Source organism: Colletotrichum orchidophilum (assembly GCF_001831195.1).
Source record: "Colletotrichum orchidophilum strain IMI 309357 chromosome Unknown Scaffold_30.1, whole genome shotgun sequence".
Classification (NCBI taxonomy): Eukaryota; Fungi; Ascomycota; class Sordariomycetes; order Glomerellales; family Glomerellaceae; genus Colletotrichum; species Colletotrichum orchidophilum.
Window position 1 is genome coordinate 20,390 of NW_019172986.1, and position 25,041 is coordinate 45,430.

Sequence of the window (25,041 nt, forward strand, 5' to 3'; positions counted from 1 at the left end):
AATTGAGGCGATCAATTCCGCCGTAGACCAGGAAGTCAGAGATCTTGGCTCAACATCTATACAAAAGATGCGCGATATCAACACCTGATCATCCTCCGAAGGATGAAATCATTACGCCCCAGCCTTGTCATCGGAGAATTCTCGTGATGATCCACAGCAAAGAATCAGCCCAGGCCATGGTGAAGGTCCGTTGAAGCAGATTCTCTTGGGTAGAGAAAGCCCGATCAATCGTTCTCCCAAACATTGGCTGAGCTCCGTGCAAGCTCGCGGCCCCCAAATCCCCGGACTGTAAAGGCTGTATCTACGCACGTACGTTGTTATGGACGGATGTCACAACCCTGGCGGGAACGAAAAGCCCCCCCGGTCTATCATTACGTACCAGAGCAAGGCTGTTGGTGGCGGCACGCTGCGCCAGTCTCTCTCTCGAGTGGTGATGAGATTGGGAGACTTTGAGCAGAACCGGGTGTCGCCTGAATGCACTTGACACGGGCGGCAGCGGTCAGGAAGAAGCCGTCAGCCAGCAAAACCAACAGGCCAAACCCGGCATCTTCTTCAGGTTTGAGGAAACGAGATGAATGGGAGAGCGGGCGGGCAGGTAGGTGGCCAAGGTATGACAACAGGGTTGGGTATTGCGGAAGAAGTCACTTTGGGGAGTTATCGTGAGATGCAGCGATGCCGCATGGAGATGCGCAACATGGAGATGTGGCCGACGAGCGTGGCAGCGTGGCACCCACCATGACATGACACCCACTAAAGCACCAGAGCAAAACCTCCAAGCACCCACTGGGCCAGGGCAAGTCGCAACACACGGGGGGGGGAGGGGCGTGAGAGAGTGTGGATAACGCGTTGGTGGTGCAGGGTTGTATGGGTGGGCCATGGGTTGTGGTTGCGGGTGCGGTTGCAGATGCAGAATGTTCTGTTGGAAGACTTGATGGGATTGTTAGCCTTGAGGCTGCTAAGGAGCGAAGCAAGGGTTCGGCGAAAGGTGTGTGTGTGTAAGAGAGAGAGAGAGAGAGAGAGAGTATACGAAGCGTGGAACCTAAAGGGGGTCAAGGTACGAATAGAGGACAAGAGGCAGAGGCATGTGGGTGTGGTGAATGTGAGTGAGAGGGTTGTGTCCGTGGTGGATCGTCTGGTCTGGTATCCGCAGAGCAAAGATGGAAACGAGGGAGAGTTTGACGACGTCTGAGAACTGGGAGAACCTGGCCCAACCTTGCTAACTTATTAACAGCCTAGCGCCTGCGCCTGTTGTTATCGAAGCCTCCTTGTTCTCTCCTACATGCCTAGTAGCGGTTGGTGTGCAAGGTACGAAGAGGGAAGCCCTCTCTACATCGTCCTGTTTATATCCGTTCTATCATCAGCGTAAACGTCAATTGCTTGTACGGAATGTGACATGTCTACGGTGAGCCAAGGTGAGGAGGCGACACCTCACCTCACCTCACCTCATAGCCATCTTCGAGTTGTAGCCGCTGACCCAAAATATGAGAATCGCCTAAAAAGACGCGCTCCCTCATCTCATATTTGGGGCGGGCGGCGCGTACATGATGGGTGACGAGCCCCCGAAGACTGTAAGGTTGGGAGGGCGACCAAGCATGTTGCTTTCTTCGGCCATCCGCCCGCCGTGTCACACACCAAGAATCGTGGCCCTTGCCCTGTGCTGTGCCCATCCCATCCTCCTTTTTCTGACCATGGAAGCTGTCGAAATGTTCTATGCCCGTCGGGCTCACTTACCCTTGGGTCTTGTTAATTTCTACCTTTTCTATGACATATCCTACGCAAGAAGGGGAGACCGCCGAAAAAATGTGAAAATAATATCCGTAATCACAGAACAAGGTAAATTCCCCCCGCCTCTCGGCATCGCCAACACAATGTCATGGAGGCATTCCCGTTGTCGCATGCATGCGCCATGCAATGCCATTATTAGCGCAATTACGGTTGCCCCAAACAATCACGCGAGCACACACAGGCAAAATTCTGGGGACTTTGCTGCAGCTGTTATGGTAGCACAGGTCTTGCCCCATTCCACACCATCAGCTTGACGATGGTTTCTTTTGCCGCTGCGTTTCTTCCTTCTTCCTTTCTTGTACATATCTTGCCTGTTCCTGGTACGCGTGCAAAAGTACCTAATCCTATCGACATTGGTATGACCAAATTGATCAATGTGCAACACACTTTTCATAGACTTTGTCAGCGGCCATATCATACCACACGCCACACAGCTGCAGAGGGACTGCTGCGGCTGACACGGTGGCCAAAGTTGGGGACGAGGACGCCTCTCATGTCCTCGTGTTCGAACATTGGGAATACCTTAGACGCGTATACAGTAGATCTCGATGGGCGGGGAAATGCAATAATGAAACTCGACACAGTGCCTGCCATACTGGCAATACCAGAGCGAATGGAGCGGACTAGGATCCATGCGAGTCTAACTGGAACCGGTCATCCCATTTCGTCAATCTCCATCAATCTTTATTGTTCCGAAACGGCATTTCACGACCAAAGCCTACTCTATATACATCAGGCTTCGAGACGAGCTGTCGGGGCATATAAATCTTTTCTGAGCGAAGCACCAGGCTGAGATGCTCAGGAGTGTGCCTAGGTGAGAAGCGCGGTTGGCGATGGCCGCATAATTATGTAACCCCTCCCCCCCAAACATCGGCTGGCGGTCCCGGAACATAAAGGCGACGGTTCTGAGTGCCTTAGCATTGGGGTTGCAAAATCGGAAGGGTAAGGTGAGTTTGGGTAGCATTGAAAGCCTAAGCCGATTGAGCGGAGAAAAGGGTTCGCTGAGGTAAGCAGCGCTAGTAGGGCCTTGGTGTGAGGTGGCGAGGTCCGGTCGGTCAATGGACAGTTTTTGGGGTTCACCGAGGGCAGTACCTGTTTGCCTGTGTACGGCAATGCCGCATGTCCTCCCGTTACCATATTTCCAGTTTTTCATATCATACATGGGTCTGCAAGCATGCGCCAGAGATGTTGATGAAGCAGAACACAGAGACCGGCCGAAAACAGATTTGCTCCTCAGTCTCTATCAGTTCAAGATCGAGGCGTTGCGAATACATCCCGCCACAACCTCACGAGATGCTTTGCTCTCCAGGCTGTCTCTCCGCATCACGCGCCACGAACTCACCTTCGACAGAATGGCTTTAAGGGAAGACCCCAGTTACTTCGCCGAAGCGCCGGTGCTTAGTGCCCCACCTCCAGCAAACACGCTTCGTTTCAACAGCCACCGCAGACGTTCTAGACGCTCTTTGCGAATGTGCAACTGGCAGCAAGGGTGCTATGATCAGCGTTTGTGCAAGGGTGGCCTTACATAAGCTATTCTTCGTGCCAACATGCGTGATGGGTCAACGTACAGAACTCGTCGCATTATTGAGAACTCGCCCGTATTGTGATGCATCAAAGGGATATCTACGCAACCCTTCGCAATCCTCCGCCGTGTCTCGATCTCGAGAAGGCGGCACCAGCGATCTGCCTGGAGCACATCGTCATCCGGCAACATTTACATTTACATGGCTTTGACTGCGTCTAGCGGTGGCCTGGCAGTGGCTAGAAACAACCGATTGAACCGGCCCAGGATGTGATGGGTGGATTTGGATATTTCAGAAGACGCTGCTGCCAGGACGCAGAATCACCCCAGACCTGCTAGATCCCGAAGTACTGGCTGGCATCGGCGGTGATGCAGAATCTACCTTTGATGGAGGTTGAAGGTCGAGAGGCTAGAATCCGCCACTGCTACTTGACAAGCAATGATTACTCATTGTGCGTGCTGCAATGCTTGGTCGCCGTTACATGTGAAACAACCAGATGGCACACCCAGAGAGATGACGCTAACCAGACGTGCCAGAGCAGCAAGATCTCAGGGCACAAGTATCGTCAAATCAGACCACCACCCTAACCACAACGGCGGGACATTAGTGGGCGACTTGTCAGGAACCCGAATACGAGTCGGCCGTCTCTGATTCGCCAATGGGTTGCGCCAATAGGCTCCCTGGCCTTCCCACCTAAGCCAAAAGTCCAACATCAAAAACTGGTCAACGCGGGCCTGGGAACGCTCATCCCGCTGAATCATGCCATTTTCCAAGTGACGAACTGCCCACTGGGACATTACGTCGGACGACTCTCGAAGGACACGATGGGCTTGTGTACACCGAGTCGCCCGAGTTTCGCAGTTGCCCGCCCGCGACTAGAGATGAGTCGGATGGAATTAAAAGAAGTGCCATCCCGCCCAGGGACATCTTGTTGGCTTTTTGTTGAAAGGTTATTCGGCCTAGACTTACTGCAACATTTGCCATCCTGACGCCTTTTTGTGTTCGATTGTCATCTCAGCTGTACCCGTACCTTACCCTCAAACTCTAAGATCGGGTACGTGCCAGCGTCGAGGTCCCTCGACAGAACCGCTGCCAACCTTGACAGCCTGAACCTAAGTCTTCCGGTTCACTCTTCTTTTTAAGCCTCGCCGGGCAACCGACACATCCGTCCATTATCAAAGGAAAAGTCGTCGACGTTGGCTCAGCCGCTGGGCGTCCGTCGTGACACCCCATCACTCGTCTCTCGCCTCGAAAACGTCGGACAAGCCCAATCAGTTGTAGTCTGCTACAAAGCTCACAGCAATATCCCTGCCCAACTCTGCTGCTGGTGCAAGCTTCTACAGACGTGAAAGCGAAGGCTACCGATCCTGACCCTTGCTGGTCTCCTCGTCGCTCGGAAGCCAGGCCCATTAAACCAGAGGTAAACCTCATCTGCCCACCTTCGCGTGGCCCCAGGATTTCCATTAAACGTTCGATGATCTCAGGACCCCACCGAGTCATCCCGGCCGCGACCCTCCGCGACTTTGCGACCTCGAATCGCCTGCGACTCATAAGCCCGATTCGCACCGCTCTATTGCGTAACCACTAGTCCGTTTCTTACTCTCTCTCACGATCGCTTTGTTTAAGACTGCCGCGACACACGCACTGGTCATCCACCGATTAAGTCCTCGATTCAACCCGCCATGGACGTCGTTCTCGAGGTGGTCGACACCTTTGTCGGCGACCAGCTCTATGCCAAACTCCTACCGGCCGGCTCCGCGCCCTACGACTTCCCCCACCACGCGAACGCCACGGCGCAACCGCTCTCGACATGGCAGTATAGGCCGTCGACACAGATGTTCTACCTCGAGCCTTCTGAAGCCGCATACATGAGCGCCTGGCCAAGAGACAACATCCTCCGACAGTTCACATCCCTCTTCCTCGTCACTTGGTACGTTGTTGCTGCTACAGCTCCGCCCACCGTGTTCCTAGTCGGGCTTACCAATACTGCAATGATATCAGGTTCTTCGGCATCCTCAACTACTTTGTCTTCGCGACCCTGTCATACATCTTCATCTTTGACAAGAAGACGTTTAGCCACCCAAAGTTCCTCAAGGACCAGATCCGCCTCGAGATGAAACAAGCCAACATGGCCATGCCGGTCATGGCAATCTGCACCGCGCTCACCTTTGTCGCCGAGGTGCGCGGCTACTGCAAGCTCTACGATACCACCGAGGAGGGCCCCGGCCGTTGGTACGACTTTGCGCAGTTCCCGCTCTTCATCCTCTTCACCGACCTGTGCATCTACTGGGCTCACCGGTGGTTACACCTGCCGCTGGTTTACAAGCACCTTCACAAGCCTCACCACAAGTGGATCATGCCCTCGCCCTATGCCAGCCATGCATTCCACCCCCTCGACGGCTTCGCGCAGTCGGTCCCTTACCACCTCTACCCGATGCTGTTTCCCCTCAACAAGCTGGCGTACGTGGCCCTGTTCATGTTCATCAACTTTTGGACCATTCTTATCCACGACGGCGAGTACATTACCGACAACCCTATCATCAACGGCTCCGCGTGCCACACCGCCCACCACTTGTACTTTAAGTATGTTTTCCCTTGAATTCGCAGTTCCGACAACCCGAGAGAGGGTTTCAGATTCTGACAAACTTCGCAGCTACAACTACGGCCAGTTCACTACCTTCTGGGACCGTCTCGGCGGCACCTACCGCAAGCCTGACCTCGCCTGGTTCAACAAGAAGACCAAGATGGCCAAGGAGACTTGGGAATCCAACATGAAGGAGATGGAAGACATTCAAAAGGAGGTTGAGGGCGACGACGACCGCCAGTACGTTGCCGCTGAGGCGAAGAAGACGAATTGAGAGCCGGTCCAAAGTGTGCCGGACACGCTCAGTGCATGATGCCGCGAATGAACGTCCAAACAACCACTTTTTAGACTTTTGTAATACTTGGCTGCGGCCATACCTTTTACTGTATATATAGAATCGGTACCATTCATTGCTGGGAACAAGACGGACGGATGCTGATGGAATAATGGGAGCGAAGGCATCTGGCGGTTCGTTGTTGCAAATGGAGCCCCAAGTACAATAGTACATAGCATACCTGGACCCCTCGAAGGGTCCGGGACGACAACTCCAAAGGGTTGTGAGGTACAAATAAGAACGTCCTGGAAGATGCCGAGGAGAACCGGGGCCCGAATACTCGCTAGTCACCGGACCTCCCGGAACCCAGGAAACACACCCAGATTGACTCCATATCAAAAGTCAGTTCATGCATTCAGGAAAGAAATGACAATCAAAATTGGGAGTAAGAGTGAATAGGCATTGGAACCGCGTCACACGCAAACTCTACGTTGATAGGTGATACCAAAAAAGACGCCGTTCCATACCGGCGCAAAGGAGGCATTTCCACCAGACCTTCAGAAACGTCCGTCACAAAAAGGCAAGGACATAGAAAAAAACCCAAGAAGAAGAAAGAATCCGCTGCAACGCCTGATTCCTCCTATAGCTAGTGGAATATTATCATGTTGAAAAGCAAGGAAAGTTGTTGGGGCCTGTTTCGGCGTGGAATAAGTTTAGTGGTTGTTGTAGGAATAGCCAGGGAAATCGAGTAGTGATTTGCTGTGCAAGGTGGTCGTAGGTGGTGTATTTGGGCCCATGGATTCGTCGTGAATATTCCCTACCCTTATCGGAGCAGCCACGGGTTGTTCGCGTCGCAGTCTATTGCAAATGTATGCTGCAAATAACGTTTCCCACTTAGCCGATCTAAATAGGGTGCCCCCCTTCTCGTCTCTCCCCCTCTTTCTTTATTTCTTTCTCGCTGGCGCATGTATATCGCCTAGCTGAACGTCACAGCCTTGGGATCCAAAGGCCGACCGTCAGGTCCTATGCCGTTGGCCTTGAAGCGCTGCTCCATGTACACTTTGCGTGCGTCGTCAAACTTCATTCGGCGCTTCTTCATAATCTTGAGAATCTCCTTCTTGCTGCGGTCGTCCAGGCCCGCGCGGCTGTCGCCGGATTCGACGTTGCCCGCCAAGTCAAAGGTCGAGCTCGAGAGGCCGGCGTCTATGTCGCCGACGAAGGAGGAGGGCAGGCGGGAGTAGATGTAGTCGCGGCCGGGGATCGGGAGGTCGGGGAGGTGGGGGAGCCAGTGGGCACGGGTGAAGTAGAGGGCCGTTGCGATGATGAGGAGGAGGAAGGAGACTGAGTAGAGGAGGTACGACATTTTGGAGCGATTTCGGTTGGGAATTCGGGAGTGAAAGGTCGAGGTGAAATGACGTTTGGCCGGTTGTTGATGCGCCGGTGTGGTGCTTCGTGACCGTCGACTCACGTAGCTAGGCTCCAAAAAGCTAGTAGTGGTGGTGGTGGTGGTGGTTTGATGCGATTAGAACGGAGGAAAGAATATGAAGAGGGCGGGAAAGAAGTGACAAAGAGAATGATTTGTGCAAACGGTCAGGGACTGCCGTTCGGAAAGGTCAAACGATCATGTCGAGAGCTGCAAGGAGACGGTCGCGTTTGACTCCGGCAAAATGAGGCATGGGGAATGAAAGTGTAAGTAGTAAAGTTCAACGACCAGCCAGACGACCAACCGACGTACGATGATGTGGAGGTGCACTGGTGCGGCTGCGGAAGTGCGCTGCACTAGGTAACACAGGCCCTCTCCCAGTTGGCCTCTTTTGGGAACCATGGAAGAGTGTTCAACGCCGCTGAAAGTGGACTCGGACTGTCACTGCCCCCCGTAATCCCGTCTCATCCTGCAGCTTTTTGCTTTCCTTGGGGATCCACTTACTAAGGTCGGGCGGGCATAGAGCATTCGAGGGCGGACGTAAGGCTTGGGCGCAGGGCGCAGGGTACCGACAGCAGGGGTCAGGGCCGGCTGCAAGGGAGACCGCAACGGATGCCGATGGGCAAGCTTTGCATCACGTGAAATGTCCCACCCCGCCAGCTGGGTCCTGGGGTGGAAGGACGCAACCTGATACGGATACTTACCTACCAATCACCACACCACCTGCTCGTGCTGCAGGATACAAATGGAGACGACTGGATGACCGAAGGGGTCCGGCAGCCTCTTGTCCCTTAACCTATCTTTCATGCGAGCTAAGTGTGTCGAGAATCGTTGGTGACTATATACAAGTCGCTCCAACCTTCCTCAGACAGTGTGCTTTGCAAGATCCCCCGAGTTGAAAGGTAGTAGTTTGCGTGAAACGCGCAAACAACATTTTACATGGCGGACTATGTATCCGTACTGTGAGGGACCCCAAAGCTCAACCCCTGGTGACTTGGGAACCCTGGCAGTTGAGGCGTAGCGGCGCTCGCAGCTTGACAATCTTCATCCGGCCCGAGAAAGCCGGGTAGCATCCGACGACGGCTTGCCGAACGAGGTTTTGAGTCGGTTTGTTTGGCTTCGGCATCTACACCGTAGTAAGCTATCTTGGTTATAGTCTCACCTTTGATATTCGGGGCAGAGGGTCTGGTATATCTATGCCCAACCTCACCCCATCTGCTTTTCTCTGGTTTTCAATGCACAGGGTCGGCCTTCGGGAAAGCAATCAGCCGATTGCTGAGATACCGTCTGTGTAGCAGTCTAATTCTCTTGAGACAACCACTCGTTGGCTTAGATGCAGACACAATTAAACATTGACACATATCGTGGGTACAATCTAGATGAGGCGGCAACGTGCTCGTGTGGTACATTGCGAGGACACCACTATGATAGCATCTATGCTCAAGAAAATCATCGATGCGGGACGGCCTCCCAAATATGAAAGAAACCAGCTCTCGAGGCCAGTTCGACGTTGGACACATCTACGGCTTGGGGGCACAGCCTTTCAATAGTTTTACAGCACAGCAATCTTAGACGTGTTACATTCCGCTCACATGGCGGCCCTCAGTCCGTCCATGAGCGTATCATCGGCCAATCGAACGAGGCAACCTGAATGGGTAAGCCAAGGCCCGAATAAGCTAGCGTACTCAAAGTGGGAATGCGTAGACGTGGACAGTGTAGTGTGTGCTCGAAATCTAGTGCGTTGCACGAAGTGAAGCTGTAAGTAATTAAGATGGGACGACACGATTGATACGATCTTATTCATCGTATCGCCAGCGCCTATTACAACCAAGCGCATTGGAAAGGCTAGTATTGGGTATACAAAACTAGGCTCACAGATTTTCGTCGCCCGGCATCATGCGTATATACAACAGTGAGTCGACAATTGTTGTCTACAGTGGATGACTTGGGAGGTCGAATAGAGCATTAACTCTCACAGCCCGATTCAACCCAAGATCTTTTAAACTTTGTAAATCACATTCTTCCGAATGTAGGTTTTCTCTTGGGTTTAGACACGGATGCTAGGATACACGCAAAATGACTCCGACTGCTAGATACTTGTAACGAGAGAGCAAGTCCATCCCATGTTAGCATAGATCTATACGCACCTGGAAGCTCACAAAAATCCACTGGGCCTCGGAGCCCACGTTGTTGAACTTGGTCCATGACCACACTGTGTCGAAACATATCAGAAGCCGGAGGCGCTCTTGGCCTTGAAATAGCCAGCCACTTAAATGACTGGGGTTATAACCTATCAAACGGTGTAAGGTCGCATTTGAAGATCGCGTTGTCCGGCTCGGGGAGTCGGACGCACCGCCATCACCAGCCACATCCATACCGCGCCGCCGAGGAGGGCTTTTGTGCCCCGGAGGGGACTCGGGTGTGGCGTCGCCGACAGAATAAATGGGCCCTTCAGACGCTAGACCGCAAAGCGACTGCTAAGCGATAGCCCACACATTCAATTCTGGCCATTGAATTCTACGATCACGCAGACCGGCATCAGAGCAATCGTGAAGGTATTCATCAACCATTCCGTGATCCCTTAAATCAGTCAAAATGGCCGCCACTCTGCCCAACGTTTCCGCCGACCTGATCTGGGAGGTCGTCCGTAAGTTTCACCACGGCGCCTAGCCGCCAGCGATGCCGAACACGGTCAGATGCGCACTTGCTCACACTTTTTCTTTACGGACACAGGCGCCCAGAATGCGTTCCTGGTCAACCGCAACGATGCCGGCGGTCTCCAGCTCTCCCGCGACCCCCTTAACCTGGTCAACAAGCACTCCCGCAAAGTATGTTGCGATCGAAGCGTCAAATTACCGGCGGGGAGACGGGCATTTTTGGCTAACTTGCATTGCAGTACGCTGGTTTCGTCAACGACAAGGTACGATTACACCCCACGCTGAACGAACACGATATCCCTCCCGCGAACGATACGAGAATGCACAACATCATATAGCACAGGAATGACTGACAAGTAATGACTAGGCCATCGGCGTTGTCCCCAACGAGAAGGGTGGTGTCAAGGTGATCAGCAAGAACCAGAAGAACTTCAACAAGCCCTCCAAGGCCTACACCGAGGTTACCTTCGGCGGCAACAAGTCTTCCCGCAAGTGAGTCTGGACAGCACCACCATTGTGTCGCATTACGGCATATGGCAAGAAAAAGCACAGGGGTGTGCGTGGGAAACCAAGACACTGACGGTTCTCGAACCTAGGACCTACTCCGCCGTTGCCCGCCAGGCTGCCGCCGGCGGCTACCGTGGCGACCTCCGCGAGGCCGCCGTCCAGCGCGTCTCCGCCATCCGCCGCTCCCAGCGCCCCGTGAAGGCCACCCCCGAGAAGAAGGCCCGTGGCGTCAAGGCCAAGCAGGCCGCTGCCGAGGCTGAGGCATAAACGCGATATGCTGTTTTAGCGGAGGGGAAAAAGAAACAGGCTTGGTTTGGGCGTTACGTCGAGCAAATAGAATACCTTTTTGAGGGACACAGGCGAAACAAATCAAAAGCTTGAGTCAAAGGCCACAAAATAATGACTGGAACTGGGTTTTTCGTTGCTCCAAAGAGTGTCTCCCGTCCCGTCTGATGCCATGCACGTGAGGGAGTCATGAGGCTCTGGGCCAACGACTTGGTCGTGTGTCAAAGGTGTGAGCGACCTTAAGCCAAGACAAGCACTTCCACGGAGAGGAAAAGTTCGGAGCGGGAGTGGAGTGACCGTGGTTGACCAGGCCGATGTCAAGTGCACACAGTAGCCGGACTACGGGTCGTGGCTTTGTCGATGCCGTGGTCCTCAGCCATCACCCGGAGTTGCCCGACTCGAAGAGAGAGCGATTTCTTGCTGAACCTCGGGAACAGGGGCAAGCATCGGGATGTCGAGGGCCCGTTCGGCTTTGCCCATAACGTCTTTCCACCCAAAAACGACGAAGCGGGGCGTGATTTTTTTTTAAACGAGCCGTTGCCAGAGGATTGATCAGAGTTGACTGACAAAGACGCTTCTACGGTTTTCATGAAGCAAATCTTCGCCGACATTGACCTGGTTGAGGTACTCGTGCTCCTTAGAATGGGACATTTGCGCATATATGGCGGGGTAATTCTGCTAGGCCGGGTTATATAATTGCCTTACATAAGGCATTTTAGATACAAAGGCTCGTACTCTTCATATTGTGAATAATTCACGCCGCAAGGTGTGCAATTCTAAGAATATTTAAACGCCTCATAATAGATCAACGGCGAGAGACATGTAATTTTAGTGAGGTGCCGGGTCCGTCTCAAGACGACAGACAGGGCACGCATCCTACTGAGCTGTCTCATCGCCGAGGACAATCATATGAAGCATGTCACAGGCTTTCTATTGGATAACGGGGCGTCTTGCGTCTTGTTTCTACCGTGTTCGCACCCGAGTTTTGGCTATACATAGGAACAGCTACCCCTGGAGCTCGGGACGGGACCGTTCATCAACAGGAAAACATCGGAAGGCATTGGCCAGCTGGCCGGGAGTTGACGGGGGACGAGCTACCCACAGCCCGCCGTCTTTCCCATTGCCGTGTTAGCCTCGTCATTTCTCTCACATGCATCAGACCGAAGGTAAATGGCGAACGGGTTGGCAGCAGCGGTGGTCGGTGTCAATTGGTGGAGTGGGAAGGAGTAGTGGATTGGCGCAATCGGGGCCTAATGTAGGCACGTACTTAGGTAAGGTGGTGAGGTACCTTGTCTTTCCTTCAGCGCTATTTCCATGGCTGGGCGTGTCTCAGTGGCCGCCTTTGTTTGGGTTGAATGACGAGGTATCCGTATCTGCGACAGCTATTCCCTGGTGCGGCAAGCCCCCAGGTACCTTGCTTTCTCTTCGTCATAGGTATTCTGCAGCTCCCGATTCCCGAGACAGCAGCAAGCAGCAAGCAACAACTGGTCCGGCTAATATGCAAGCACCGCAACCGCGCAAGTACTGCTACGGGATCGGACTTGCTGGGTGCGGCGGCGCAGCGCATTACACCTGTAGTGCTTGCTGCGGTCGAGTCGCGGGCTCGCTGTCGCTCTTCTGCGCATCACTGGCGCCTGCCGTCGCTACCACGTCAGGAGCGAGCTACAAACTGGAACCCCCGTCGTGCCTCAGGAGCCCCCCCCCCGTCCCCAGGTCCCTTCGCACCCCTCCAAGTAACCCCTCTCTTGCCCCTCCATCCAATAATACAGACAATGCCACGGGACGAGGGGTGGGAACGCAGGCCGCAATTCTCCCCGCGGTTGAACCTACGTCCCCGCCGACAGCCTCCGGACTAGGTATCAGCTGGCTTAGACTACTTCTACGTAACCTTGGCTCTTCTGCTCTCCTCTCTTCTTTCTTGTCTCCCCTCAGTACTAAAACAAACGACTTCCCGCTCTCGAATTTGTTTACTCATTTACATCTTGCAAGCCAACTTCCGGTTACCTGACTTCAGTACGTCTGCCGATGACCTTCCCCCCCCCCCCAATCTTGACAAGCTTGGATGAAGCAGCGAAGCTCCCCACACTTCGCCCCATACCATGCGCCAGAGCTCGACGTGTTACGCAAGCAAGCTTCAAAGCTGAGATCTCCCCGCTAATCCGCGAGAACCCTTCAGGCTACCTCCTCCTTCATCCATCTGTTCCCCAAATCGAACCACCAGAAACACATTCAAAATGGTCAAGGCCGGTATGCTCCCCATCCGAGATCATCGTGCAGGCTTTCGTCAAACTAATCGTTCCTCAGTTGTTGCTGGCGCCTCCGGCGGTATTGGACAGGTACATAGTGAAAGCCGGACCCCGCGTGGTCAGCAAGTAACGTGCGCATTGGCTCACCAACATTTTTTATTCTAGCCTCTGTCTCTCCTCCTCAAGCTCTCTCCCCTCGTCGACGAGCTTGCTCTTTACGATGTTGTCAACACCCCTGGCGTTGCCACCGATCTCTCTCACATCTCTTCCAATGCGGTGCGTTGCATTGCAGTCTTTATTGCCATGTGGTGCTGTGGTATAGCTTGCTGAACAAAAGATGCCGCAAACAGAAGACAACCGGCTACCTGCCCAAGGATGACGGCGCAAAGGCCGCCTTCAAGGATGCCGACATCATCGTCATTCCTGCTGGCATTCCCCGTGAGTTACAGCTGCCGAACCCCGTCTGCCGCTTTCGTCTAATGTGAATTCCCTCCAGGCAAGCCCGGCATGACGCGTGATGATCTCTTCAACATCAACGCCGGTATCGTCAAGGGCCTTATCGAGGTCGCGGCCGAGGTTGCCCCCAAGGCCTTTATCCTCGTCATTTCCAACCCCGTCAACTCCACAGTCCCTATTTCCGCCGAGGTTCTCAAGGCTAAGGGTGTCTTCAACGCCCAGCGTCTCTTCGGTGTCACCACTCTCGACATCGTCAGAGCCGAGACATTCGTTGCCGAGATTTCCGGCAAGTCCACCAAGGAGCTCAACGTTCCCGTTATTGGCGGCCACTCCGGCGAGACAATTGTTCCCCTCTTCAGCAAGGTCAAGCCTTCCGTGTCCATTGCCGACGACAAATACGACGCTCTCGTCAACCGCGTCCAGTTCGGTGGTGACGAGGTTGTCAAGGCCAAGGACGGCGCTGGTTCCGCCACTCTATCCATGGCCTACGCTGGCTACAGGTACGAATGAAACCCCCACAACGCGGAGGTCGGGACTAACAGTTGGTAGATTCGCTGAAAAGGTCATCAAGGCTGTCAAGGGCGAGAAGGGTCTTGTTGAGCCTAGCTACGTCTACCTTCCCGGCGTTCCCGGCGGTAAGGAGATTGCTGAGAAGACCGGCGTCGACTTCTTCTCCGTTCCCATCGAGCTTGGCGTAAGTTGTGCAGCATCGCACTCGTCCCCTGTCCAATACCATACGGATTCTCACTGACATGTTCGCAGCCCAACGGTGCCGAGAAGGCCATCGACATCCTTGGCGACATCACGGAGAAGGAGCAAAAGCTGCTGCAGGCTGCGATTTCGGGATTGAAGGGCAACATTCAAAAGGGTGTCGAGTTCGCCCACAACCCCCCTCAAAAGTGATTCCCCCCTTTGTACACTTGTTTCAGTAACAGCCCCCGACCCCCTCTCGAGCAAGCCGCACAATGACAGCTTCCAACAATGTAGCCAAAATGGTGATAGATGAAATACAATCCGAGGGAGAATTATGGCTGATCGACTCTTCTTTTTCCTAGGCTGTGAGGTGTTGTTGGTCTCGCAAGTGTAAACGTGACCAGCGTATGACACCGGATGATCTCTTGTCTCCACGGTGCGTAGGGAAACGGCGTCGGTAGGTTTTGAATATGGCAATAATTGGTGCTGGTTTATAATTGGAGTTGGACACCTTGGACATCAGCTCGAATGACCAGATGCTTGGTCGATATTCTGTAAGAGTCTTATGTTTCAACGCTTGCATGCTGTGACTGCCCTCCCACGCGCTTTTGGCCCCGGAGAAGGCATCTCGTAAAACGTTAGTGAATTCGAGTGTTATGTGCTCGACGGCAGTGTCTTGATTTGGAAAATGGCGGCCGGAAGTTCGTTGGTCTCGGCCTGGACGGTGGCATTGATACCCAACGCCGCCAGTGCGCCGCGCACGATTCCGCACGGAAACCAGAGAAACTGTTATCAGAGAAGTCAACGACCCGTAAAGCGTGGCAATTACGAGGGAGCGTGTATTGGAACGTACCGGCTGTGCCCGAACAACAGCTTGCCCGCCAGCTTCTGTGCTCATCCTCGAGAACGGTTTAAATGAATTGTCCGTCAGGACGTAGACGCCCTAATCCCATGAACCGTATTAGCAAGCCAATTCTCAAGTCGCTCGTCTGTCACGTTGCCGCCAGCATAGATTATCATTATCGGTCGGAGGGGAGGAATGTTGCCAACGTACCCTGTGATTCGTCTTGAGGTTGTCAATCTGTTTCCTAAACACCAGTGACCAAAGATCTTTGCAGACGAACTTGATGACATCGAGCGTATCGTTGAACCGTGGTCGGTCTCTCGAGAACCTAAACAAGAGTCATGAACAGTCAGCCTCCAATTGTGGTAAAGCCCAATGTTGTGTCTTGCCCCGCCCTCCACGCCCTTTGCCATCGCCGCAGACGACGGGGATAGAGAGCGGGAGAACAAGGGGGAACATAAGCCGTTCTCACCTTTCAACTAGACCCTGCCCAACACGATAGCCCAGCGTCTCGAGCCGATAAAACACCGCATCCCGCTCCTCATCCTCATCCAGCTTCCTGCCTGTGCTACCCCCCGCGGCGCCTTCCGCGCTCGACGGCGCGGGACCTCCATCCGCGCCCGCTCCTCCGCCTTGGCTGCGGCTCACCGACGATAGCGCGTCAGCCGATGCGCCTCCTGCCACAGAATCACCGGCGCCGGTCCCGTTCGCGTCGGCCGGCGCGGCTTCCAGGTCCCTCGTCACGCGAAAGGCCATGGGCACCAGCTCGATGAGGAGGAAGTCTAGACAGGAGGAGTTGAGGAAGGAGGCCGACGGGTCCGTGGCGTTGTACGGCGGCATGACGCTGTCGAAGGACATGGCGTGCTGCGGATTCACCGTGGTGAAATGTGAATAATTGATGTCTTTCTCGTTCGTTGAGGAGGTTGTGCGGCGTTGCTTTCTTAAGGCTTGGTCGTTTGCTCTCTAGCCTTGATGGGATGGATATTTGGGGCTGTCGACGGTAAGGGAGATTATGCGACGACGTTTTGTAGAAATCGGCTCGGTAAGGGATGATGGACGGTGCGGGAACAATAGCGCTTGCAGAGAATCGCAGTAATGGCAATCTTTATGTGTCGTCGAGGTTGATGTGCGGTTCAAGTTAACACAGGTAGCTTGGCTGGTGGAGGACAGACGAACGTACGGCGTTACCGACGGAAGGTAACGAATGAGGTCAGGTACGTACCTGCTTTGACAATCCTGTGGGGCTCCGTCCAGAGCTTCCAGCTCCAACAGGGATTATAGTAGGTAGGCAACCTAAACGGCATGCCAGGCAAGGAAGGGGCGTTCAAGGACATAACAGAGAGTTTCCAGAGTGAGTGATATCTTATTGTGCGGATCTGACATCTGCAGCGCAATGTTTGGAATCTGTGCCCTTGCTTTCCTAGCTGGCAAAGTCTCTAAGGTACCTGCCTCACCATCGAAGTAGAGCTCTGCTCACACGCCCACTTTCGCTCGGCTTCATGCCATGTAATACAAGGCTGTTAAGGATGTCGATGTTTTGCCCCCTGAACGCCTGAACAACTATCCATCCGCCCTTTCCCACGCCAAAATGAAAAACACACATGAGCCAAAAATCCGCCTTCATTAGGTAGGGAGTATGTACGTGCTGGCTGAGGTGACTAATCTCATGCCCCGTATCCCATAGCTCATTGTTGGGAAATGCCAGGAAGGCTTCCTCAAAATAGGCTGCTGTTGTATCCGTTATGATGACTCGAACCCGGCCCCTGTAATTGCTGCCGCTTCGGAGGCGGTGCGACTGGTTCATCATCGTCGGATAGGGTCAGGTCTATTGTCACCCTGTCTGAATGCAGTCTCTTGGCACTTGTGGTGGCCACGCCCCGCGGCATCGTTGAGCTTTCTCGAGACATTGCCGTTGTCGTAGGGGTTGCCGTGCTAGCGACTGACCGGTTGGGAGTTTCGAAGTTTCGACTCCGAACGGGGTTGACCTCCACGATGCCCCAATCGTCGTCATCGTCATCGTCATCATCGTTAACTAGGCCGCTGCCGCCATTCGTAGGCTTGTTCTCGTCCTGCCCTGTGTTCACTCGCCATTGTCCGTCTGGTTCGATGGTGACCTGATCGAGGGATTTTGATGTGTTCGCCAATATGTCCCTTACGTACCTTTGACGACTGTTAGCTAGAGATCTAGAGGGCGTGAGACATGGAACCTACTCGTCAACAGCCAGCTGTGCAAATGGCGCCGATTTATTGCAAATCGGACATAGCCACTGAGGGCCCTGTTCTTGCAGTTGAAGGTACGACGTCGCGTCGAAACATTGAATGTGCGAGCAGTTGACAGAGCGGCACGGAACGTCTAGACGCATGTAGGACAGAGGACACTTGAGAGATAGGACTTGAGATGTCGTAACAATGTCTGTGTCCGCCGCCTTCTTGCTGACTAGAATATTTTAGTAAGCCGCTGAAGAGTCATACAAAACACATGTGAGATGACGAAACTTACTCTCTTCAATAACCTTGTTTTTGGGAATCTTTTGTCCAGTTTTGATCTTCTCGGCCAGGTCCTGCGCTGAGGTAATTTTGCAGACGTAGAGGACAAGATAGAATTTCTGCGGACAAAATGAATGTGAGCAAAAAAAAAAATGTGGTGCAACAGAACATTTTAATGCACATATTGGAGGCAACCTACCTTTTGAGTCAACGCATAAGTGAACTCAACGAGGTTTCTATTGTCATTTTTCAGACGCAAATAGCTCGTGACGTCGACTGGCCTCGTAGATCCTGGTTTGTTCTTCAAACCTCTGAGGTTTGCCTTGACCTCGTTGCCATTGATCTTGATCTCCGACTGGTGAGGGAACGCAATTTCTTGGGTGCCGCTGTTGTCTCCAGCGCAAAAGACCATGATACGTAGCGACTTGTCTTCGAGGACTCTGTTGACACCAGGGTTGTCGCTGATTCTGACTGGAATTGAGACCATGTTTCTATGCTGGCTCATGGCTACGCGGGAAATTAGCACTGGCCAATGTGAGGCGCGGAATGGTGACTTACCCTCGCAAGTGCGCACTTCGCCGACCCGGAACTGGATCTCGTAAAAGGGACTGTTCTTGAATGACGGTCCTGGATTCAAATTAGACGTCTGTTAACGAACTGTGGGCGAACCGCGTACCGCTTGATCCGTAACTGGGTAGCGCAGGGCCATTCGGACCGCCAAGACGAGCGTTGCGCCCCCAATATTGGTCTTGCCGCATTGTTGACACTGGCGGAGTCGCTGTGGCAGGGCGTCCGCCTTTCTGGGAGGCGGGCGAAGCAGAGGAACCGGTTCGCGTGGTCTCGATGCTTCTTTGTATTTGCTGAAAGCGTGTAGCATCGTTGTTCTTGAAAGCTTCTTCGATAGCTGACACGCGAGAGCTATTAGCTATGGGTAATTCCGAGAAAGAGCCCCGCAGCCCAGGACATTTCTTCGGCGTAGAAATGACCGTGGACCAGCAGAAGGCGAGGAAGGAGCGCAAGGGGCAGCGTGTGAGGCGGCCGGATGGGCTTGGGAGGGAAGGTGCTCACCACTAACGATGCGACTTTGCAGTGCCGCTTTAACGCCGCTGCTCGTGAGCCCGTTGAGCTGGCAAATGTTGGACAATTGGCGGTTAAGCAGCTGGTTGCTGTTAACCAGCTTGACCAGAGCCTGGAGCTCATGCCTCTGGATGGAGGTCATGGTTCCCGGGCGAGGTAGAAGGGTCGCAGTGGTATCTCCGGTGACAGCCTCATGAAGGTTCGCGGGTGCGACGTCGGATCGACTTCGGTCGTTGGTAAAGACGACGTCGATAGGCCGTGGGTGTACGTGGCGGTACTTTTTGTGTCAAGCTCGGCGGTGGAGTAATGGTTTGGAAACCGAGAAGAAAAGGAGAATGACGGGCCTCAAATGGAAAGAACAATCATGGGCGCGACCACACGAAGCAGGAGCGACGAGGCTCGTGGTGCGCGCCGACAGGCAAGAGCCAAAAGTGCGTGGGGAAGTTGCAGTCGGGTCGGTCGAGGAAGGCAAGGGCAGGGCAGCTCTGTGGTCTGGCTGGCTGGCTGTTGTTGGTGGCGGTGGTGCTGCTGCTGCAGCGACACTCTTTTTCTTCCTGTCCCGTCTTCCCTTTTTTTTTTTCACCCTCTGCTTTGCGACAAGAGAAAAATGTCCTCAACGGCGACCATAACAGTGATGTGTCCGAGATAATACAGATGTCTACCAGTACGAACTCTATTGCCTCGAGCAGATAGAGAGACAGCACGTCGGCATCCAAGGCAACAACGGCATTAGTCGAAGCGGAATGATGATGTGAGGTCAAACTGGGCCGTGGGCTATTTCTCGGGTCGGCAAAAGTTTGATGTCATTCGCGACCGGCGCCAACCTTTTGGGGCTCTGTGAGGAGGTACTGGACGGCCTGGAGTCTACAACACCTGAAATCCTAAGGTACCTTCTGAGTGCTGCGGATGTGAAGACGAGACTGGCTGCATCCAGGGTCGGGTGTGGGCCTAAAACAATCTACCTTAACCTGGAAGTGAAGGTGAGGCACCTAGGTATCTGTCAAGTGAACTGCTGAGGTGAGATTGGGAGTCGTCGAGACTAAGTGGACCAGAAAAAGATGGGAAGTATGGGTTTTAGGGGGGGCGTATGTATCCGTATGTTAGGTACCTAGGTAGGTAGATGAAGGTTCTATGAGCGCCCGAACCGATGAATCTTACAGCGGATGTGCGGCCGTTGTTTCAGCATCTGCATCCCCTAAGAAGGAAATCGAAAGTGCCTGGGCCTTCTCCCTTGCCGGGCACCGTGAGAACGACTGACAGTCAGAGGCACCTTATATTTGGACGAATGTGGGGGTGCCAATAGCCGGCAGCCCCCGCAACGGACCACTGACTGGTCTGGCCCATGTGAGACCCAAGGACTGCTGCCGTCCAAACCATCGTTACCTACCCTCCGTGCCTCCCTGAGTGGACGACTGGATTGGGAGGCGGGGCCCGGCTGCGACCGCCTGTGTAAAATTTCCTACCATCACTCAGTGAAGACCGTTCGCCTTCACATGGTCACTTTCACCGACTAGAAACCTCGACGTTTTTCAAGAACCGAAGGCATATCGCGATTGGTTCCCCCCCCCCCTAAACCTGCAGCTCATTTCTTGTCTGTGCATACTCATCGAGGCGCCACCTGAAAATCTTCACAAACACCACACCGCCGGCACATATCCGCAACAATGGCCAAAAGCGCAAGAGCCAGTGTCATCAAGAAGAACAACCAGAGACTCAAGGCAAATGTCTTTGGCCCTGTTGAGCAGGCGAGAGCTGAGCGTCTCTCGGCGAAGCTGCTAGAACTGGCAAAGGCCCCCAAGCCTGAGAGGGAGGCTGATATCAAGATGGATGTTGAGGAGCAGGACGACGAGGGTGAGCTCCCCGACCGGCTATTTGATGGTCTTTCCACGAGTTGATAAGTTCCGAAACTGACCTTCATACAGCGGCAATCAACGGTGAGGACGAGAAGAAGGAGGCCAAGGTGGATGATACCCGTAAGCTGAGTTCACATGGTAGTCTCTACGACTCACGAAAACTGACTCTCGCCACAGTCATGGACGTTGACTCGGCGAAACCCAAACGTCGCTCTGGCAGAATCCAGAAGCAAAGGAAGAAGACTTCCAAGGTCGTCTTCCCCAAGTACAGTGATCGTCGCGGAGGTTCCAAGGGCGGAGTTTCCAAGAGAAAGTAAAGGCTTGAAACCTCCACTGTTGGTTCCCCTGGCTTCTCGCAGTATCATGGGCGAAGAGCCGCTCATTGATAGGAAAGCCGCAGCGCACTCGCGCATTGAGTCTCGTGATAAGGGACTCGTTCCTGGCCATGTCCAATTCCTTTTCCGGCGTTCGTGTGAATAGTGGGAGACTAAAATTTTCATCGGTTATTTTGGGGGGTCATTTCACACTTTTCACCACATTGAGAGTATATTGGAGAGGCGGTCAAAAGTTGATAGACCGGTAGACATGGCACTGAGCATAGTTGTATAACTGCCAGACGAATAATGAAAAAAACTGTCAACCCCCAACCTCTTCATGTTGAAGATCACTTGGACTTACCTTAGTTTGGTCATTGATTCTCGGGTGAAGCGGAAGAATACTGCCCGTATCGGCCGGGGTCACTCTGCTACCGGGCTCGGACTCTCATATTAGGTATATTCTCGACCAATCACAGCCAGGGCGCGACTCCCTCCAGCTGGGTGCACCTCATCCCTGTGCAAGAGCTGTTACAGTGTCCTCTACCTTGAGCTCCTGTCGTGTCCATCATACCTACCTTACCGATATACCAGGGTAATCATCTTTCTACCTTGATACCTTACCATCCCTACGGATCCCTTACGGATCCCTCACAGCTGTTTACTCCGCCTGCCGGGCACTTGCTTTGCCCATTTGGAATCTAAACTGCCACCGTTGCCTGCAGATTGGCGATTCCAACCGTCTTCCAACTCACCGTGGCTCGCGCGCCGTTCATCCGTTGTCGCATTATGATCGAATAAGCCAATTGCTTTCTAAGAGTGATGACTTTGTTCTCCGGCCATCCAAAACCCGACAATCTCAATAATACCCACAAGTAAACGTGGCATTCCTCTTATGACCCTGCGGCCAATGGTCATCTTGATGGATACGCGGCGAACATGTCTTTTCGGTACGGCCCGGGCTTCCTGGCAACCCATCTCACAATCGCCAACATCCTGATCCCCCTGGCGGTTTTCATATTCGCTACCGGCTTCTTTCCCTATAAACCAGTTCTGCCAGGTTTGGCCCAGTATGAGGCCCTCGAATATGGTCCGCCGCCACCGGCACCCTTCAACCGCCTCATCTTCATGGTAGTCGATGCATTGCGAAGGTATACGCAGCTCATCATGCAGCTTTTATTATGGTGATATTGACAGAACCACAGCGATTTCGTGTACTTGAACGGTACCGGCTTCACATACACTCAAGAGTAAGCCGACGAGCACCCTACCGCTTTACCCTCGCTGTGTTAACAATCTTTCAGACTCATCCGCGATGGCGCCGCTCTGCCTTTCACTGCATACGCGCGGTCACCAACCGTCACCATGCCTAGAATCAAAGCCATCACCACTGGCTCAATCCCGTCTTTCCTGGACGTCATTTTGAATCTGGACGAGGCAGATTCGTCCTCGACTCTCGCTGCCCAGGACACCTGGCTTGCCCAGATGAAAGCCAAGCAGACCGGAAAAATGATCATGTACGGCGATGACACGTGGCTGAAGCTCTTCCCAGGCACATTTGATCGCGCCGATGGCACCGCGAGCTTCTTCGTAGCAGTCAGTCTTTATCATCCACCTCCATTTATCCTCCAACTGACTGGTGTCCCAGGATTTCACCGAGGTGGACAACAACGTCACCAGACACATAGATACCGAACTGCAGAATGATGATTGGAGCACGCTGGTCCTGCACTATCTCGGCGTCGATCACATCGGGCACAAAGCAGGGCCGCGAAGGTGAGACCGGCTTTGGACCGCACTCCTAGTTCCCCCTGTTAACTATAGTCAGCTCGCACATGGTACCAAAACAACAGGAAATGGACGATATCGTAAAGCGCATGTACAACGCCATGGAATCACGAGACCACATGGCTTCTACGTTGATGGTTCTCTGCGGCGATCACGGCATGAATGACGCCGGCAATCACGGAGCTTCTTCACCTGGAGAGACCTCCCCGGCCCTCGTTTTCATATCTCCCAAACTAAAGACCTTGCATCGAAACCTGGAAGCCCCTGTTCCGTTTCGAGAGGACTTTTCCTACTACACCAAGATTGAGCAGTCAGATCTGGCACCTACCCTCGGTGCTCTGCTGGGCTTTCCGGTGCCGCAAAACAACCTCGGCGCATTCATCTCCGACTTTCTTCCTTTCTGGCCAAACAGTGAGTTCGTCCGGCCTCCAAGTTCGACTGTGTAGTGATTCACACTGCGCAGAAAATGACCAGGTTCAATTGCTCGTCCGCAATGCTCGGCAGATATTGAACATTGTAACAGCAACTTTCGGCTCCGAGATGTTTGATTTAACGTCTAACATTGACCAAAAGGCTTGCTCAAACCCTCGGGATGATGCCCATGAGCTAGCGTGTGAATGGCACCGCGTCAACGAAGCACTTCAAACCATGGATGCCGAAGTAGACTTGGACCCAACTTGGCAAGAAGCCATGTCCAAGGTTCGCAAACCCTCTAACCCCGTTGATCTCAAACATGGATTTATACTGACACCCGGGCAGTGGCTTAGCAGAGCCCAGGATTTGATGAGCAGCATGGCCAGCAATTATGAAATGGGAAGGCTACATATCGGCGAAGCAATCGTCGGCCTCGTCACCGGCACCCTCGTCTTCGGTGCTCGGACCAGTCTCATACCGCTGCTAGTCATCTCGGTCACATATGGCATCATGATGTTCGCGAGCAGCTACGTGGAAGAAGAACACCACTTTTGGTACTGGGCTACGTCCATCTGGCTGGGTTCCATGGGCACCAAGAAGATGCAGTCGTGAGTGCCACGCAACTCACCAGCAACCACGGGCATCATGAAACTGACATGGGCTACAGCACTCGCAGCCTGTTCAAAACCCTCGTATCTCTCCTTATCGCCCTAACAGCGACCAGATTGATCCGAGGATGGAATCAAACAGGCCAAAAGCGTGCCGGCGAACCCGACATCGTCAAGACTTTCATCGTCACAAGCCCGTCCGTCCTCTGGGTCCTCGTCAGCGTAACCTACCTCTTGCTCTTTGTACAAATACTCAGAAAGCTCCGCGGCCTCCCTGGCACCGTCGCAACTGCCGCATCCGCCACTCTGGTCATCTCCGCCTTCACCTTCAAGCTCGCCTTCACCAGCGAAGACGCCCCCGAGCTCGTGACCGGCTGCCTAGCAACCCTGAACACCCTCATCCAAGGCGTCTCCCTTGTCACCCGAGCCCGCCTCGTCTTCGCCGGCATCGGCATCACGGCGCTCTATTCATCCTTCCTCGCCCTCTCCAAACCCAAGACCGAAGCAAGACACACGTCCCCTCTCCTCCACCACTTAGTAACCCTCCTCCTCGCGACCCAGTCCCGCGTCACAAACATCCCCCTCCTCTTCTTCTTCACCCTCCAACTCCCCTTCCTTGCCTCCCTCGACCTCTCCCTCCCCATCCTATCCACGACCTCCGTCCTACTCCAATACGCCTCCTTCTTCGCCTTTGGCGGCACAAATGCAATCTCCTCCGTCGACCTCTCGAGCGCCTACAACGGCGTGGGCGGCTTCAATGTCGTCGCCGTCGGCGCGCTGACCTTTGTGAGCAACTGGGTCGGGCCAATCTACTGGGCCTCGGCGACGAACCTGCTCCTTCTGCAGTATCGTAGCCGCAGGGCCGCCGAGGGTGGTAGCGGTGAGGGCAGACACGTGTTCCTGCGACATGTAGGGCACCTGACCCTGTTCACGGCGTGTAGCGTCGCGTTCGTCATGGTGGCGTGCGAGGCCCTGCGGACGCATCTCTTCGTGTGGACTGTCTTCTCGCCAAAGTATCTGTACTGCATGGCCTGGGCCATTGGGCAGCATCTCCTCGTCAATGTCGTGTTTGGCGGCCTATTATACCGATTGGGATCGGCTTGGTAGACGACCATTCACCTTTCACCAATTAGTAAACTTCAAGTTTCCATGCCAGGCAGGGTGTTAAAGAAGAATGATAGAAAGGGAAAAGGCATAGGCATTGTCAATCCTGCAAAAAGGTC

General features: G+C 53.7%; 9 protein-coding genes across 9 annotated transcripts; 6 read left to right on the forward strand and 3 right to left on the reverse strand.

The window, feature by feature from the left end:
• Window positions 1-3,922: 3,922 nt before the first annotated feature.
• On the forward strand, window positions 3,923-4,297 carry CORC01_04503 (uncharacterized protein; the record flags this gene model as incomplete). The annotated part of the gene is made up of 1 exon (XM_022616150.1): window positions 3,923-4,297. A coding segment is annotated over one exon (375 nt), but the record flags the coding sequence as incomplete, so codon positions are not given.
• Window positions 4,298-4,990: 693 nt separating this feature from the next.
• On the forward strand, window positions 4,991-6,166 carry CORC01_04504 (fatty acid hydroxylase superfamily protein; the record flags this gene model as incomplete). Its single annotated transcript, XM_022616151.1, has 3 exons — window positions 4,991-5,238; window positions 5,310-5,891; window positions 5,962-6,166. The coding sequence occupies 3 exons, from the start codon at window positions 4,991-4,993 to the stop codon at window positions 6,164-6,166; spliced, it is 1,035 nt and encodes a 344-aa protein (XP_022477240.1).
• Window positions 6,167-7,142: 976 nt separating this feature from the next.
• Window positions 7,143-7,529, reverse strand: CORC01_04505 (uncharacterized protein; the record flags this gene model as incomplete). Its single annotated transcript, XM_022616152.1, has 1 exon — window positions 7,143-7,529. One exon carries the CDS (start codon window positions 7,527-7,529, stop codon window positions 7,143-7,145), a length of 387 nt encoding a protein of 128 aa, XP_022477241.1.
• Window positions 7,530-10,184: 2,655 nt separating this feature from the next.
• On the forward strand, window positions 10,185-11,020 carry CORC01_04506 (ribosomal L28e family protein; the record flags this gene model as incomplete). The annotated part of the gene is made up of 5 exons (XM_022616153.1): window positions 10,185-10,236; window positions 10,323-10,417; window positions 10,486-10,509; window positions 10,614-10,738; window positions 10,843-11,020. The coding sequence occupies 5 exons, from the start codon at window positions 10,185-10,187 to the stop codon at window positions 11,018-11,020; spliced, it is 474 nt and encodes a 157-aa protein (XP_022477242.1).
• A 2,252-nt stretch (window positions 11,021-13,272) lies between these two features.
• On the forward strand, window positions 13,273-14,643 carry CORC01_04507 (malate dehydrogenase; the record flags this gene model as incomplete). Its single annotated transcript, XM_022616154.1, has 7 exons — window positions 13,273-13,285; window positions 13,343-13,374; window positions 13,450-13,560; window positions 13,635-13,722; window positions 13,781-14,240; window positions 14,290-14,434; window positions 14,503-14,643. 7 exons carry the CDS (start codon window positions 13,273-13,275, stop codon window positions 14,641-14,643), a joined length of 990 nt encoding a protein of 329 aa, XP_022477243.1.
• Window positions 14,644-15,087: 444 nt separating this feature from the next.
• CORC01_04508 (transporter particle component) lies at window positions 15,088-16,135 on the reverse strand (the record flags this gene model as incomplete). Its single annotated transcript, XM_022616155.1, has 4 exons — window positions 15,088-15,219; window positions 15,287-15,376; window positions 15,488-15,605; window positions 15,750-16,135. 4 exons carry the CDS (start codon window positions 16,133-16,135, stop codon window positions 15,088-15,090), a joined length of 726 nt encoding a protein of 241 aa, XP_022477244.1.
• An 857-nt stretch (window positions 16,136-16,992) lies between these two features.
• CORC01_04509 (MIZ/SP-RING zinc finger) lies at window positions 16,993-19,118 on the reverse strand (the record flags this gene model as incomplete). The annotated part of the gene is made up of 7 exons (XM_022616156.1): window positions 16,993-17,437; window positions 17,489-17,714; window positions 17,778-17,883; window positions 17,964-18,271; window positions 18,323-18,391; window positions 18,441-18,668; window positions 18,833-19,118. Coding segments are annotated over 7 exons (1,668 nt in total), but the record flags the coding sequence as incomplete, so codon positions are not given.
• A 1,387-nt stretch (window positions 19,119-20,505) lies between these two features.
• Window positions 20,506-21,011, forward strand: CORC01_04510 (uncharacterized protein; the record flags this gene model as incomplete). The annotated part of the gene is made up of 3 exons (XM_022616157.1): window positions 20,506-20,692; window positions 20,764-20,814; window positions 20,872-21,011. The coding sequence occupies 3 exons, from the start codon at window positions 20,506-20,508 to the stop codon at window positions 21,009-21,011; spliced, it is 378 nt and encodes a 125-aa protein (XP_022477246.1).
• A 936-nt stretch (window positions 21,012-21,947) lies between these two features.
• On the forward strand, window positions 21,948-24,925 carry CORC01_04511 (GPI ethanolamine phosphate transferase; the record flags this gene model as incomplete). The annotated part of the gene is made up of 7 exons (XM_022616158.1): window positions 21,948-22,139; window positions 22,206-22,258; window positions 22,313-22,604; window positions 22,657-22,784; window positions 22,837-23,207; window positions 23,260-23,818; window positions 23,878-24,925. 7 exons carry the CDS (start codon window positions 21,948-21,950, stop codon window positions 24,923-24,925), a joined length of 2,643 nt encoding a protein of 880 aa, XP_022477247.1.
• Window positions 24,926-25,041: the final 116 nt, after the last annotated feature.